Source organism: Parasteatoda tepidariorum, chromosome X1, assembly GCF_043381705.1.
Source record: "Parasteatoda tepidariorum isolate YZ-2023 chromosome X1, CAS_Ptep_4.0, whole genome shotgun sequence".
Taxonomy (NCBI): domain Eukaryota; kingdom Metazoa; phylum Arthropoda; class Arachnida; order Araneae; family Theridiidae; genus Parasteatoda; species Parasteatoda tepidariorum.
In genome coordinates, this window is record NC_092214.1 from 73,448,761 (window position 1) to 73,465,921 (window position 17,161).

At 27.7% G+C, this 17,161-nt stretch overlaps 2 protein-coding genes across 10 annotated transcripts in view; one reads left to right on the top strand and one right to left on the bottom strand.

Moving 5' to 3' along the window:
- LOC107440072 (two pore calcium channel protein 1) overlaps positions 1–3,115 on the bottom strand; it is a 60,258-nt gene extending 57,143 nt beyond the window's left edge. For 2 of the 5 annotated variants that reach the window (XR_011638263.1, XR_011638264.1), the window contains exon 1: positions 2,453–3,113. Coding sequence is in view for 3 of the 5 variants with exons in the window: in XM_043048181.2 (XP_042904115.1) it covers positions 2,453–2,626 (174 nt within the window). In the remaining 2 variants the exon portion in view is untranslated. Of the gene's footprint in view, positions 1–2,452 lie in introns of all 5 variants that reach the window. The other 3 variants (XM_043048181.2, XM_016052857.4, XM_016052859.4) reach the window with 3 other exon arrangements.
- A 724-nt stretch (positions 3,116–3,839) lies between these two features.
- LOC107440071 (carboxypeptidase N subunit 2) lies at positions 3,840–16,349 on the top strand. Of its 5 annotated transcripts, none has more exons than XM_016052856.3 (4): positions 3,840–4,136; positions 6,689–6,776; positions 12,734–12,812; positions 14,333–16,349. In XM_016052856.3, exon 4 carries the CDS (start codon positions 14,335–14,337, stop codon positions 15,862–15,864), a length of 1,530 nt encoding a protein of 509 aa, XP_015908342.1. In that variant the 5' UTR covers positions 3,840–4,136; positions 6,689–6,776; positions 12,734–12,812; positions 14,333–14,334; the 3' UTR covers positions 15,865–16,349. The 5 variants fall into 5 exon arrangements, with proteins under 5 accessions (XP_015908342.1, XP_042904112.1, XP_071043898.1 ...); XM_043048178.2 differs by having other exon boundaries at positions 3,846–4,446; XM_071187797.1 differs by having other exon boundaries at positions 3,846–4,136; positions 11,359–12,812.
- Positions 16,350–17,161: the final 812 nt, after the last annotated feature.

Here is a 17,161-nt window from a genome sequence, read left to right on the forward strand (position 1 = left end):
ATAAACCTGTTTAGAACGTATGATGGCTTAGTTGTATTATTTCAAGCTAAATACAACACTGATAACAGGGTTGTAGCCCTGTTATTACATATATATATATAAGATTATAAAGTTCAAGGATTTTTGATAAAATAGGATACCAATCTTGTTCTGTCTGCTCATCACCAGAAAGGAATTCCTCAAGAATGATTGGAAAAGAAATTACTTTTATATGCTTAAAATGATTTAACTGGGCAGATGAAATTCTCTACCTGCATATCCCTGATTAAGTTCATGACCTTACTTTTTAGTATTGCACAATTAATTGGAATGTTTTTAACACTATTAACAGAACCAAGTAAACAGAGCTTCTTCCGATTTTTTATAAGCACCATTATGTAGTTCTTACATTTCCCAAGAATATTTTGTCTCAAAGCTGCCTCTTTGATTTTATTCTTGTTCTCTTGAATTGTAAACTTCCTTGAAGCAGGAAGTTCATATTTTTTGCTGTATCTCTTTTTGAAGTTCTGTTTTATTGCATTTAAATAAAATTTGAAGTTTTGTTTAAATTGCTCAAGCTTTCCATTTTCTTTTTATGATAAATTATTATCTTTTACATGTGAAACTTTAACTACCATTAAAATTAAAACTAGTAACAACAAATTTTAAAATCATAGCAAGATGTAAAAAAATTAAATGAAGAACAATAACTTTGAATATCATTGATAACAGAGAATGATTTTAATACTGTGAAGAAGGGAAATAAGAAGGCATGATAGATATGTTAATAAAATGTGCTTTCCACATAAGAGATCCACCAAATTTCGAAAAATGGTAGAATAATTGTTTATTAGAAGGGTTAGTTGGTTTAAACCAATTTTTTTTTAAAAACTCATTTGGTTTTTTTTTAAATATTTTTAATAATTTATATATGTTTTTATAATTTATATAAATTTGTCACTTTTAAATGTTCAACCATCATTCCTGCAAAAATAACTGCATAAAATAAATGGTGCAAGAAATTTTTAAGTTAAATGATAATGTCTCTAAACGCTTAAAACAACAAAAAATAGACTATTCGCTAATCAAGGAAAGAAATAATTCAAATCAAAAGTTTCCTTCTAAAAAAAAATTTCTATTTTCAGTTATGATACATTATTATTGTTATTATTTTTTTGTGCTGGATATCAAAATTATATGTGCTATTCTGAATTTTATTTTTCAGTTTTTATTAATTTTCCTATTATTAGCTTTTGTTTTATAACAACTATTTATTTTGTACATTTACATAAATTGTAAAGGTTTCAAAAATAACAAGTTTGAAAGTAAAATTACCAGGTTTCCCGAAGGTTTTACAATGGTAATAAAATAAAATCTTTACAACTCAATGATATTTTTCTCTTTTTCAAAAGGAGAAAAAGACTAAAATGAATTGAATTAAAAAGAAATATATATTCTAAGACAGCTTATATCTTTGAAAGTAATACAATAGGTAAATAAAAAAGGTAAATGTATTTGAGAAGAGAGAAAAAGCAATAACATGACACTGAATATTAATTTTGTCTTTATTCATTAAGTCTGACAAATATTAAACTCTGTAACCAAACTCTTAAGGAAATTTTTCCTTTTCAAGAAAAAAGAACAGTTGTTTATAATTAATGTAGATTTATATTTTAGTTAAGGAAGATAACTTGGTGACTTACAGCTTACTGATTGGGATTACCAGAGGATATTTTCATTAATGAGCACAATTAATTATAATAAATTTAAATTAAAAAATATAAGTGGGAGAAAGCCGTTATATGGTGCATCACTTGAGGTCATCTCCTTTGACCATCTGCACCTATAAACCATGTGCCCTTCGGTAAAAAAATTTCATGCAACGTCCATGGTTTTATTGATTTAATTGTGAATCTGTTTTTTTTAATTAAGAATATTTATCATTTATTGAATAGAAATGAATTTTTTTTAATCGATGATGATTTATAGAAACTAAAACAAAAGTCTCATTGCTGCATAACTAATAAAAAGAATTTTCTGACAACGCATTGGCAACTTTATCAATAATGACCCAGCTACTTTTTATTTAGAGTGCTGAATAATATTTAACAATCAGTATTTTATTTTTAAAATGAAAATTTTGATCAACAGATTAGGATCCACTAAATTTCAACATTTGCATAAAGTTTTGGAATAAGTTTCTTTTCCTTCAGCCTTAATGAGATTTTGTAAAAGAGCAAGTTAAATAGCTAATTATTTTTAAAAATAAAAATTATAAATGTTCAGAATAACTCCAGTGTTGTTGTTTCACTTTTCAAGCATTATAAGAAAAATCGTTTCTCATATAAGTTTAGTGATCATTCCGGAATTCATGTGTGAAATTATAAATTGTTTTGAATAATTAAAAATGTTTTATTCTATTTAACACACAAAAAAATTAATAAACAGTTTTAATAGTAATAAAATTACTCACTTTTTGAGAAATTTTTGAATTTTCATCTTGAACTGAGGCTTCCTCAATTCCGATTGTAACATTGTCAGAATCCTTTTTAAATGACACATGTTCTACAGAAGAAATAGTCGGTATTTCATCAATATTATAGTTAAAAGGCAGTTTATCCGGTACCACAGCAGGCCCTTGTTCCATTTTAATATTAACAATTAATAAATTTATAAGAACATATTTTATACAAAAAAAAAAGTTATTATGCACCTAAGTTTATTATTTTAAATAGATTACTCAAAATAGTTGAAATTTTAATTAAACAAATCTAAAACATGCTGAATAAATAATGTTCACCGGTAGGCTACAAAATTCTGACAAGTTACTATTTACTGAACCTTAAAAAAAAAGAAACAAGACTTCTTGAAATACGTGAACACATCAAAAGCAGTTTTGAAACAGACGCCCCCGCGGGGCGCAGTATTTGTTTGTCAACTAATTTTAAACGTTTCTGGTCACTTATTTCTGATTCCCGGTTCCGCTCTCGACAATATCCGTATTTTTTTAATTTAAATTAGCAGCCTTCATGCTTCTATTTACGGTAACCTTACACACTTCACCGACCTAACTGCAAGAGGGTACAAATATACTTTTACACACAAGATTTTTTAAGCAGCCGAAAGTAACCAAATTTCAGTGCTGTTATAAATAGGATNGAAAAAGCTTCGTTAAAATAAATTTATACAGAAGATTAATTATTTACTAGATTTAGATTAAAGCATAGCAACAATAAGATATTAAAGTGTTTTTAATAAAGGATAAAAGTAAACACAAATGTGAAAGATACAAGACGGTTATAGAATAATAAGAAATAAAAGCTTAGTTATTACGAAATAGGAAAAAAAATTTCTTTGCAAAGGTCTATTTACAAAATAAAGTTAAAAGTTTATGCAAAAAGAAATTTTTTTTAAAGGAACAACAAAGTAAAATTCAGTTTAAATTATGCGTCTGCATTGTAAGCAATGGACGTAGTCGATCGGGCATTACAACACCACGTGACCAAACAGACGAAGTTGGGAAGAACCCCTTCACCGACCTAACTGCAAGAGGGTACAAATATATTTTTACACACAAGATTTTTTAAGCAGCCGAAAGTAACCAAATTTCAGTGCTGTTATAAATAGGATATTTATCCTTAGTCCCACAATTTTAAATTACCGCTCGGTATCAATCAAAATCAATAGTTTCTACATTTATTTCCTCCCTACACAAATACTTAAAAACTTATTAGAAAATGTAGGTCGTCAAATTGCTTCCACCAACTTGTAGCTCAGAGTTGCCAAACAAATGCTATATGTGCAAAGCTGGTAACCCCAACCAATTAAACGATAATGATGAAAACGGTATCTGAAATAGTTTACGAGACACATCGTATGTGTTGGGTGGCGTGCAGATCGGGCTCGTACAGAATCGAGAATCCATTAAGAGAAAAAAAAACTAATAAAAATATGATTGAAAGTTTGCACTAATATTGATATTAAGCGAGTGGCAAGAAATAAATATTTGTTGTGTTGTTAGAAACTCTTATTAACATCTTTAGTGGTTTGTAACCTTCAGTAATTAAATGAAGAATATTCCCATGTTGCTTTTTTTACTTATAAAAGAATGAATAATAGTGCGCTGAAATACTATTGACTTTTTATGATTTAGACATGTATGTATAATTTTCACGTTAAAATGTTCAAAGAAGTCTTATAAAAAATATATAGTTATTAATTTATAGTTCTGTTTAAGTTTATACTTTTTCAAATTTTGTTTGATAGAAAGAAAAAAAATTGTATTCTTCTAAATTCTAGAGAACTATCATGTGCTATTAAGCACTTAAAGACGTAATAATTATTTGTTACTGCAAATCTATACAGTTATTGAATTCGAGAAAAGATAAGTTATAAGAAAGTGGTATTCTTGGTTAAGTCAAGGAAATGAAAATTAGTTTTGTACATCTTATCGAATTTGTAAATTGTGTAAGAACTTATTTTGAAGTTTTTTTTTTTTTAAGTGCAATATTGTTTTGTTCCACGATTTCTTATTATACATTTATGTACAAAAGTGTTCTGCAAAATTAATTATTTTAAAAGCTCCTTACTTTGAGTATTATCTCTGTGGTTTTTGCAAATTCAAGGCATTTTTAATGAAATATGGCAGATCATGTATTAGCCAACTTGGTAAAATATTGCTTTTTTTAAATGTTAAAAAACAAATGCGTTATCTAAAGCATGATATCTTGATAATAGATTTGCTAAAAAGTATGCAGTTAAAAATAAATAAAAATTAACTTAAAGTTATCGAATTTTAATACTGATTTCTTTTTTTGCTTATTCAAAATCACCATTGATTTAAAATTAATATTCTTGCATATATTTATGCCAGACTTTTTATGTAGGTTTTAGATGAAAGAAAAAATATAAAACAGTCCTGTGATACACATAAGTATTATAGAGAAGCAAAAATTTTGCTCTGGTTAAAAATATATATATATACTTATTTTAGATGTAATAATTGTTCATAATGAATAATTGAACTGAAAAAAAGCAAAAAACTATTTATTAATATATCTGCTAGTAACAAAGCGGAAATTTAAGAAGCTTCTCACACTATTTTTTCTAAAATAATCAATAAAATTATCACCATAAAGTAAGTTAACTAACGAGCTCTTTTTAAATAATTCTGATTATTTATGAAGATTATTATTAAATTCTAACAACTTAATGATTTTATTTCATTTTCATTGAAGAAATGTCAAGAATTTTAGGAATATCATTGATAATTGCATATAGTGCTGTCTTGATACATAATTTTTAAAAATATGACTCTAGGAGCTATTATTTTTAATTGTATTGCACATTTGAAACTACTAAAAAAAATTATATCTCATTAAGTGTTAGCACATTGCTAAAAAAAAATTTTTTTTATTATTTTTTCTTCATTTTACATTGATTTGTAGTTAGTGGCTAATTAGAGTAAAATAAATAACAAATCACATTTAATAACTTTTGATCTTGTTACTTATGAGAGGAGATTCATGAAATCTTTTGTTTTTATTAAAATCACGATCACTGTCATTTTTAGTTTCAGGAAGGAAAAAAAATTTAGGTTTAAAAAAAAAAAACATTATCTGAAGTATAATATCCTTGGTAATAGATTTGCTAAAAAATATGCAGTTAAAAATAAATACAAATAAACTTTTAAGTTATCTAATTTTATAACTGATGCAATTTTTTGCATATTCAAAATCACCATTGATTAAAACTTAAGTTTCTTATATATTTGTACAAGGCTTTTTGTGTAGCTTAAAATGCAAATCAGGCATGCAACAAATAAATTTTAAAGCTTTACAAGTACCTACCTGCCAACTTTTATGCTTTTTAAAAAGATATTTTCCTACTGATAGGATAAAGCCAATGAAATTGAGATTGTATATTAGTGTTCGTGAAAATTTAGTCAACGATTAAAAACACTATCAGAGAGCTAGCAAGCATGTTTAAAATATTTATTGTAATGGTATTAAATGCAATCAATTAATACATGTATTAAATGCAGTATGTAGACTGAATTTATTTAATGAAGAATAAAATGTGGTACTATAAATTTTGACACCACGTTCAATATAAAAATAAAATCTGTGAAAATCGGAAGAGTTGGAAAGCATGATAGGGTAACAAAAATTTTACTGTGGTTAAAAGAAAGAAAAAAATAGCATATTTATTTTAGAAGTAATTATCGCTCATAATTAGTGATTAGACTTGAAAAAGATAATTTCTTCTTGAAAATGATAATTTCTGCTAATAACAAAACAATAAAAATTTAAGAAGCTTCTGACTCTATGTATTCCGAAATAATCAATGAAATTGTCACCATAGTTCATGAAAATTATTTGTTATTCATTGAAGAGACATCAAGCATTTTTGAAACATTATTAATGGTTACATATAGTGCAGTCCAGATACATACACACACACCCTCATATATATATATTGATAATATGACGCTAGGAACTGTTGTTTTTAATTGTACTGCACATTTGAAACTACTTAAAAACATATCTGTCATTAAGAGTTAGCACATTGATAAAAAAAAAATATATTTTTTTTTTCTTCATTTTACTTTTTTATATAGTTTGTGGCTTGTGTGAATAATATTTGTAACCTTCTGTTATGATATGAAATTGTTTTCAGTATCAGTAATTTAACACTTTATTCTATTTAGGGTATTGACACTGGCCAGAATACTGTATGGCAGATGCTATGTGCATCTTTTCTGTGCCCTTATTAGCCTTCACTGACTACTAGTGGAGGTAATTTTGCTATTGGTTCCTCAACAAAAAGAAATTCAATTATTATGCATTTAAAAAATTACATTTCTTTTTAAATCACATGATTGTTATTAGAAAGAGATTTTTGCTTAAATTAATTTCAATTTGACATTGTAGTATGTATGCTTTACAGATTTTTTGTCTCCTTAGTATCTTGTACCATTATAAGAATCCTGTGGTTATTGCATTTTCTGAAGCCTTTTAACTAGACAAGAAAAAATAATGCAAAATTACTAAACAAAAATAATAAAGATAAGTTTGTCTCAATTTTAATCTTTGTGTGCACTAAATGATCAGAATAAATGTTTAGAAACATATCCAAGCCAAAATGAAAGTAAAATACAAGGTTTGTCTTTTTCCAGAAATTATCTAATTATGATTAATTAAATGATTATTAAATTACTCCTGTGTGTGTGAAATTATTAAAGGAATTACATACACATTTGAGAAAGGGTTTACATACCCATTTGTAGCTTGAAAGGAATTACATACCCATTTGTAACTTCATCATGGTAATACACAAAATCGAAAAAAATGACATAAATAAAGCTGAAAGGAAAGTTCAAAAAATGGACATACTATAGTTTCTGTTCTATTTCCTCAATGTTTAAATACCAAATGATAGTTGATATCTAAAGAGACTAACACCTGCAGAAGTGTTAAACCAAGGGAACTGAGGGACAAGTTTGAACAAGGAGAAAGGAAACACGTGTTTATTATCTTCCTTCTTTGATTATCTTTGTTCAAACTTATCCCTATAGGTTTAACCATTTTTGCAGTGTTTGTTTCTTTTCTCTCAACTCTCATTTAGTGTTTAGACACTGAGGACAGTTTTTGTTTATAGAACCAAAACTATAGTATATTCATTTCTACACTTTCATTTGTACTTCATTCAGATTGTGTTACATAAACTAAATTTTTAAAAAAAATAATATGTATATATACTTTTTTTTTTAGTATAATGCACTTCTGTAATTGACTGTTACAGTCTCTTAAACAACAGTTTAAATCCTTGTATAGAATACTCTCTAATTCTGACATTTTTAATAGCTTTGACATTCTTAAACGAGGCTTTTCAGTTCAGGGTGCAAAAAGTCTGTAAGTGATTAGTTTTAAAAGTAGGATGAATGATTCATTTCCACAATCTCTAAAATCAAATATTTGCTGGAGAAATAGGGTTTAACATTGTGAAAGCTCTTAAAAAAAAAACAAAAAACATCAGAATCAAGGAGCATTTTAAGCAAGGACTTAAAAACGAGTTTCTGAATCTTTTATATGAAATACTGGAGTACATAATGGAAATTACGTCTAAACGCATTAAATAGTTACATATGTTATTTGATCAGTTATGGAAATTAATAGACACACCTAATATGTGAAGCAATTAAATTAAGATGAAAAAAATAAATCTTCCCTTAGAAAATATGGATTCACTAAAAAAAAAAAAAAAATGGGTCTAATGATAATTTGCACATAAAAACTGATGGCCTTTAATACCTAAGCTTTGTTGTGTTTTTTTATTTTTTAAATTATTAAATGTTACAAAGGGGGCTTTTTTCAGAATTTTAAACGACTAATTCTTATTAAAAAAATTTCCTCTTAGTAGATTAATTGTTCAGAATATAATTTTGAAATTTCAATAATATAAATAATTTTGGAAAAAGTATAATAAAATTTCTGCTGTAATTAAGTACACAAAAATTGTGAACTCCATAGCTTCAAAAATTATTTTACTGCACTAATGTTTAAAAATTTGTTTAAGTATGAAGGTAGATTTTGTGCCTTTCTGCAATGTAATGTATATTCCCCAAATATAAAAACTCCTAAAACAATGCATTCAATCAGAGCTCACAAAATTTTTAGCCAGTAAATTAACCAAATATCAAAAGTATTAGCCTAATTTCAAAAGTTTTAGCCAAGTGTAAATTTTAACTGTTTTTTATGATTAATTTTTTCCTCATAGAAAAGTTCAAATTTAAAAAAAATTAACTAAAAAGAAAGAATTAACTAAAGTGAGTTATTTATAAAATACAAACAGCAACATTTAGTAAAAAAATTGAATTCTAATACCTGCTTCAAAATTCAGATATCCTAATTATATCTTATTTACAGAGCCGGTCCGAGCTAATTTTCAAGTGTAAGCAAAAAGAAGTCAAGTATAAGTACCCTCACCATTAAAGATAATAAATATGATCTGAGTAAAATAAATGTTATTTACACTTTTAAAAATAAGTCAAAATCTGCAGTTTTTATATTTTTAAAAAATGTACAAACTAATTTTATAATTTACTTTATTCTAAATTCTACAAAGCAAAATAATGGAATTATTAAGCTCTGTAATAATCATTATGATATTAATACGTACAGTACGCAAAGTGTGTGATGATCGGATCTTCACTTTCTAGACTTGAAGGGATTATAATTATCGACTATGTCAACCCTCATCTATCAAAAGGTACCTCTTGATAGAATCAAGTTAACATGTCTTATATTGGGTGACCGGGGTAATTCACGATCACCCTGTTTCAGGGGTAAATAATGACATGAACAAGAATGCTTGTACACTTTACTAAAGTATAACTACATTTACTTAAAAATAGTTTTTTATTTAATCTAACAAAATAAGTATCTTTTAAATTGCTTTCTGTATTTTCCACTTCAAAGATGGGTTTCAAAATGTGCACATTTCTGCAAAGATCCCCCTCCTTCACTTCATAATAAATATTTTGAGTTACTTTCTTTTTCTTTGATATAAAAATAGTGTAAGCTTTTGTTTAATTGTTTCACAATTACAATAAACATTATAATTGATTATAGGAAACTATATCAAATGTTGCCCCTTACTGATGGGGTAATTATTGATCACTGGGGTAGGGTAATTCCTGATCATTGTCATTTATGATTGAAAATGAAAATTTCAGTGTGAGAGCTACTGCCAGAGCTGTTGACATACCTTACTTAACTTTACACTCTCACTTATTGAAGTTAAAAAATCCAGCAAAAGTAACCCATGTGGGAACTCTTTCTTATATTTCAGTAGAGCATGAGAATGAGTTGGTTGCTTGCCTAAAATGTATGGCATGATGCAAAGATTTTTGGAAAATTTAAAGTGTTAATCTTTATTCTTGCTTTTGAATAAATCGTTTTATTAGCTTCTTAAACATATCTTTTTGGTTTATTTGTTTGATTTTGATGTCTTATTTGTTAATTACCATTGTATAATTATTTTTAAACAGCCCCTTTACTATAAAAACTGGTGATCAGTAATTACCCCAGAAATGATCAAGAGAAGGGGTAATTCCTGATCACTAAAAATTTAAAATCTTTTAAATTCTAATTAGATTTTCTAACAAAAGAAGGTAGCATAGGACTCATCTCATATAGCCTCAAACTTCCTGTAAATATTAAAATTCTATCTTTAATAGTTTTTTCACAAAATAGATGTTTGCATTTTTTGATCAGGAATTACCCCAGGTCACCCTACTAGTGAATTGGTATTTAATATTTATAGTGGTAGTTACGCCACATTACTCCCCTTCCAGAATTTTATCTGTGATAGAATTCGATGAACGAATACCACTAGTTGATTGATGCTGTTAATATATTTAGATCAATTTTGCTCATTATATTTTCATTTTTTGTTTTGTTAATAGCATTTTGCTCATTATTTTTTTTCTTCAATGTTGTTTATTAACCGGGAGACATTATTTACTTCACCGGATATTTGTTCTTTAAGCAGTACATTTTTTAAGCAAATCAACTGTTTTAATGTGGGCCATCCATCAATATTGGCATGTTCTTTTCACGTCCGCAGGTCACCATTGAGGGAGATTTTATTATAGACCATGTCAACTGTCATCTATCAAAAGGTACCTCTTGGTAGAATCAAGTTAACATGTCTTATATACTTAGAATTGTTATTTAATATTTATAGTGGTAGTTACGCCACAGACTCAGTATTAAAATTAAGTGTGTGATCTCCAATCTGCTTAATAAATGCAGACGATATGTTAAGTTACATAATCAGTCGCAAGAATGTAATTTCTCTGAATAAACATACCTTATTTTCAATAAAATATGGTCCCAATCGTTTGGTCAGGAGAGCAATCCAAAGTTTGGACCCCTTAATATTAATTTCACTTTTTGCTTATTCCACGATATCTCGATAACTTTAAATCAAATTTTAAAATTTTTTTACACAGTCAATTATAACATTTGTTTATCCAAAAATGATTTCCTGCAAGATATAACTTTAAGAAAATATTTATGATTTTTTATTGTTTTATTTAATAATAGTCTAAATTCGGTTGAATAATTCCTGAGAAATAAATTTAAAAATATGGCTTTTTCAAAATTCGATTTCTCAGGAATTAATCAGTTTTGCTCAATTTTTGTATTTTGCCATTTGCATTCTTTAATATGATGTAAAAATGCATGCCTTGCAATTCAAAAGTTTTTTTTTTTACTATTATTAAATAAAACAATGAAAAATAAATGAATTTTACAATTGTGTGCATAAACTTTTCTCAACCTTTGGAAAGGATTTTACTCAACCTTTTTTTAGCTACGCAGGCTATGTGACATCAGCAGTATTCAGAACAGCAAAGTGCAATGAGTGATAGCTGGAAAATGTTGCTTTCTATTGTGAGAAAATATCAAGCGCTCACAAATAACGAGCCAAAGCAGAATTACGCTTGTGTTACGTCACAGATAGGAAGGGATAAAAATAATTTTTGGATTTATTTTCTTTGTAAAACTGGTGTTTTTACGAAGCGTCAGGAGTATATATGAATTTCTGGAAATTTCAGGCTAAGTACCATCTATAAAATCTTTAAAACTCAATTTGTTTCACAGTTTTTACAATTTGATCGCATTTGTTTAGGTGATGAACACTTAATGTGGTCCCTGACAATGTCACATATTTCTATTAATTGTTTAAACATGACTTTTTTGTATTTCAGCAGTTTTTTTATTTGTTCAGAACTATTATAGTTTTTAAGTGTCAGTTACAAAAAAGGTGTGGCATTTTTGCACCGAGTAAAGGATGTTAAAAGTCATGATTTACAGTGCTTAAATATTCGGAATTTGTTAAATCACACTCTTTCCTAATTGTCCTAATAGTTGAGTTTTACTGTACTATCCAGCAATAATAGAAGTTAAAAGCTTTGTTCATCTTTAAAAGTTAAGTAGGCAAAGATAAATGAACTAATTCCCAAATAAATGTTCTTTTTTCTTTTATAATCAGGATTTAATATCCTCAATCATCATGAACTTCATCATTAAACTCAATCATCAATTATTTTTCTTACATAATAAAATTATTTTGTATATCTTAATGATGCAATGGGCAAGTATTTCCTATGATTACACTTTGTTCATTTCTCCCATAAAACAAGATGTTTCTTTATTCTTAATAATAATTAAACTAGATATAGTAATATTTTGTTCACTTATAAATGTTGGAGGATTCATGTCCTGAACTCCAAATTTGAATGACTTCTTTAGGGTCATTTTGATTGATTATATTTTCAATATATTTCGAAGAGCAAAAACAAAATGAGTGAGTAAAATATAGCACTTTTTCAAGTATGTTTTATGTTTTGTTTTATTAATTGCTTTAATTTTTGTGATGCACTTTGTCTTTAACTTTTTACTTAAATTTTTGTAAGAATGCTCAGTTTTGTTTATTTAAACTTTGGGTAACTATCTTGTTATATTCTTATTTTGAGTATGAATGAAAAATAGTCACCTGTGTTTTAAAGTTTATTTATACTTAAAATGCAATTCATTAAAAAAAGTAGAAGTTGAATAAGTTAAAAATTATTTCTGTGGTGTAGCTGATAAAAATAGCTAGCTGCTTAAGGTTTTTTTTCCCCCTCTTTTATTTCTTTTAGTAAGTAGTTTTGCTTTTAAACTTAAGTGCTTTTGATTTATTCTAGGAAGCATATGAAATTGGCTTGTAAAGAATATTGAGTTTGACTGAAATTAAAAGAATAGTCTGGATATTTGTACCACTAAGTAAGTCCAAAAAAAAAAAATTAAGCTGAAAATATTTTTGAATTTTATTGAAGAATTTATTTAATTTTAGAAAACTGCTTTGAAATGTTTGTAGTTAAGTTTATAAAAAAAATTTAAAAAAAACAACAATTATACACCGATGTTTCTTTTGGATTGTATATAAAGATGTGTCTTAGACTGCTTTCTATAATCTATTAATGTAGCTAGTACAACATTAACTATCGAAGCATTGTCTTTCTCTTCATCATTTGAACAGTTTAGCATTCAGGCTAATTGGAAACGTAGATAATTTTCTTCCTTAACGAGCAATGTCGCTAGCTCTTCTTTTGTGTGACAAAGATATCTCACTGCACAATGGAAATATTTTTTAGTTTTCAAATGTACTGTGTAACGTTAGATAAGCAAGTAATTTTTCCAACCATCAGCACCCATAAATAAAAAAACATTAAAATATAACCAAATACAAAATAACATCAACTCTGGTTTAATAACTCATAAAACTTATCATTGGATGTGTGGTTTCAGAACTAATACAAATTACTAGCAAAGAATTTTACCTCGGTGATAATTAATCTCATATGTATAATCAGGAGAGGGTCCATGGGATCTCAAATGTTTTCCAAATTTAAAAAAAAGAAGAGAATGAAAAAATTTGGAAAAAAAATATTTTTTTGCAAGCCAATAGTCAACTTTTTATTTATTTATTTATTTTTTCTTTATACAGGAAATAATAATTTAAATGTTCTTGGAATTTTGTGGGAAATTAGGAAACACATTATATATTTGTCTATAAATCTGATGTATATATATGTTTTTTTTTTTTTTTTTTTTTTTTTTTTTTTTTTTTTTTTTTTTTTTTTTGGTGGACAAATTGTGTCATATACTTCAAGAAGAAAAAAGAATAAAAATTTGTCCTTGGTACAATCCCATGTTGTAGCTTGGATCCTTGGATGTTACTCCTGGGATGACACTCATTTCTGTTTCCTATGTTTTAAACTTGTCAGTTGACTAAAGCTAAGTATTGCTAAGTTAATGGTATTTTGTCTGTGAGGCTATAAATTTCCATCTAAAAAAGTGGACTTAATGGATGGTAAAATAACAGAAAATCAAGGGAAAAAATTCCAGATTATCCTTAAAAAAATGTCTGATGTTTTCCATATTTCTATCCAAATTTCCCTGACTTTTCCTGTATAAAAAATTCCCTGATAATTCCAGGTGTTCAAGGTTTTCCATGTGGGTTACCACGCTGTTAATTTATCTCCTTAATGAAATTTCATTAGATTTTTATTTTATAATTTAACACAAATTATGTGTGTATGTAACAAAAATTTAGTAAAGCAGGATAAAAAAACAAAGCATTTCTCCATTAGTGTTTCAGGAGAAATTTTTAAATACTGAAATTGTACTCTTGTGATTTAAAAAATTTCTTTTCTTGTAAATTTTTTGAGTTTTACCATTTAAAAGATACATATTAAAACATTAGCTTTTTTAAAAGTAATAACATATTATATTCCTTTTAGGTATGCATAAGCTGAAGGGGTCTCCAAAAATAATTGTATTCCTTTTTTACTTCTTGTGTCTTTTGAGAGAGACTTCTGGTATGTGCCCAGTTCGTTGTCAATGCAATGATGATGTTCTTAAAGTGGATTGTGACTCTGCCAATTTGGACGGTGTTCCCATAACACTGAATCCTGAGTTACAGGAATTACGACTCAGTAACAACCTCATCAAAACTATTCGGACATATTTTAACGTTTATCGTAATTTAGAGTTTTTAGACTTATCTATTAATCATATACAAACATTAGATAATGATAGTTTTGTTGATCTCCGCCATTTAAAAATTATTCTTTTAAATCGTAATATGATAACTACCCTTCAAAATGATACTTTCAAGGGTTTAGGTACTTTAGAAGTATTGCATTTAAATGAAAATTACTTGCAAGAACTATCTGCTAAAGTTTTTGTGCAGTTAGAGAATTTAGAAACCTTAGACCTCAGCCAAAACAGTATATCTAACATTGATCCAGAAGCATTCTTTGGGTTAAAAAAACTGAAGACTTTATTTTTACGTGATAATAAGTTAGCTAACATTCCTAGCACTCCATTCCAATACCTTTCCAAATTAATCAAATTGGATTTGGGATTTAATCCTTTGCAAAACATTCCGGACGGTGCTTTTTCAGTATTAAATTCTTTGCAAGAACTCTCTTTAGATGGATGTGGCATTCGAAATATTCATCTTGAAGCTTTTAAATGGTTAAATTCTCTTCTCATACTTCGTATTCAGGATAATGATCTGTATGAAGTACCAACAAAAGCGTTGTATAAAGTTATCCGTCTTGAAGAGCTAAATATTGGGCAAAATAAATTTCAAGAACTTAAAGCCAAGTCATTTGATAGACTAAAGTATTTGCACACTATTGAGATTAATGGTTGTCCTCTTCTAAACAATATTGAGAAAGATACATTTTCAGAAAATACTAACCTAAAAACAATTATCATTACCCATAATAAAGAGTTGAAACACCTTGAGGATGGAACATTTGACAATCTACCAAATATCCAGTATGTAAGTTTCCGCGGAAATTCTTTTGAGTCAATCCCGAATAATTTACTCTCGTGGGACGAACTGCAAGTGCTGGATGTCCGAGATAATCCTCTTGTGTGCAACTGTAGTCTTTTTTGGTTGTGGAAACTTCTCGTGACAAAAAATTTCTCAGCTAGTGATGGTGATACTACACAAGTAGTTTGTGCCAATCCTCCGTCTTTGAAGGGTAAAGTCCTCTCTAATTTGCCTCATGATGATTTAGACTGTTATAACATAGATGCTCAACGTCAACTGATAATTGGATTGATCGTTGCAGCATCGATTGCTGCTGCAATATTTGTTGTTTTGGGATTCAGATATAGAGATAAGTTGTCTGGAGTTCTTAAAACAAAATGGGGTAGAAAGGAGCCACAATATCAGAAGACTTGTGCTGAAGAAGAAAGTACTATTCTTCAAGCGGCTCAACAATCTCTAAAAATGACGCCTGTGACAGAGCTGTGATCTGTTTTTGCCCTTTTTCATTGCATTTATGTTAGTATATACTACTAATCAATAGAAGAGTTTTCTTCAGTGTCTTTATTACGTCATTCCAAAAGTGTGTTCATTATGAACGCAGCATTTTGAACTTAAATGTTTTGAAGAGAACATTTTAGTAAATACATTGTGTGATAAATATCATAAAAATTCATATAGTTATGAAAAATCATTTAGTTTAGAATCTTCATTGTAAATGTAAAATTTTCTATATACTATAATGTGTGAGAGTCTCTTTGTTTGCATTATTGGTAGTCATTAAAATGTAATTACAGAATGAATGATACTAGAGGTTTGATTCCTAAAGAAAGAGCTTGCATATATTTTTTTTTCCTTATTTCTAAAATAAATTGCTTTAGGTTTTTATTATCAAGCATGCTCTCATTATTTTATCTTTTAACATTTTTCTATTTCATTTTTGTTTCTTAAATAAAGTTTTTGATAAAGCCTAATTATTTGTTATTTATACATTTGTTATTATACAAATTCAGTAACCGCTGTTATATGGATGCTGTTCTGCATTGGCAGATGCTGGCTAATCTGCGATGCCACTGAAGATTTTTACATTGTTTATATGTTCGAGTATTTGAAATGTTGATCAGTTGAAAATCCTGCTAAATATGAAATGTTTTGTCACTTTTAATGCAAAAAAAAAATAATAATTTAAAACTGCAAGAATTTATCCACAGTGAATTGAAGTGTAAGTAGTGCATATCGAGAAAGAAATTGTAAAAAAATAAAAAGGTTGCACTCGTTGAGTTAAAGATCAGGATACTGAGAATACAATGACCCTTACACCATATCAATTTTGAGGCATGTCCCTTAACTTGCAATTGACTGTGACTTCTCTCAGTCATGTCCATTGACTTTATATTAAGATTGATTTGTGTATTTAACGGTTTCTATTTTTGATATTTCAAGATCGTAGACAGTTGTGTTAGAATAGGTTGTATTAGGCTTTAGTTCATTCTGAAGTCTCAATTTTTAATTCTTTATCAGCAAACCATAGAATTTCTCATTAACAGCTTTCCAGTTCCTCAAATTAAATCAGAGAACTGACGGAAATTCTACTGAATGTGAGAAAGAGAAACATTTTTGACTGCTGTGGGATTTGAACCAAACACCTTTCAATTGAAAAATTAATTTTTGACTGTTCTACCAGAGCATCATGGTAGATACAATATTTTTTCTCACTTACTTAGCATAAAATGTTTTTTGGGTAAGCCACTGAAGTGGCCCCAAAATAAGTAACTCATTTGAATTC

Bases quoted from the DNA above. Each gene is read 5' to 3' on its own strand.
- LOC107440071 (XM_016052856.3), top strand. From the start codon at position 14,335: ATGCATAAGCTGAAGGGGTCTCCAAAAATAATTGTATTCCTTTTTTAC.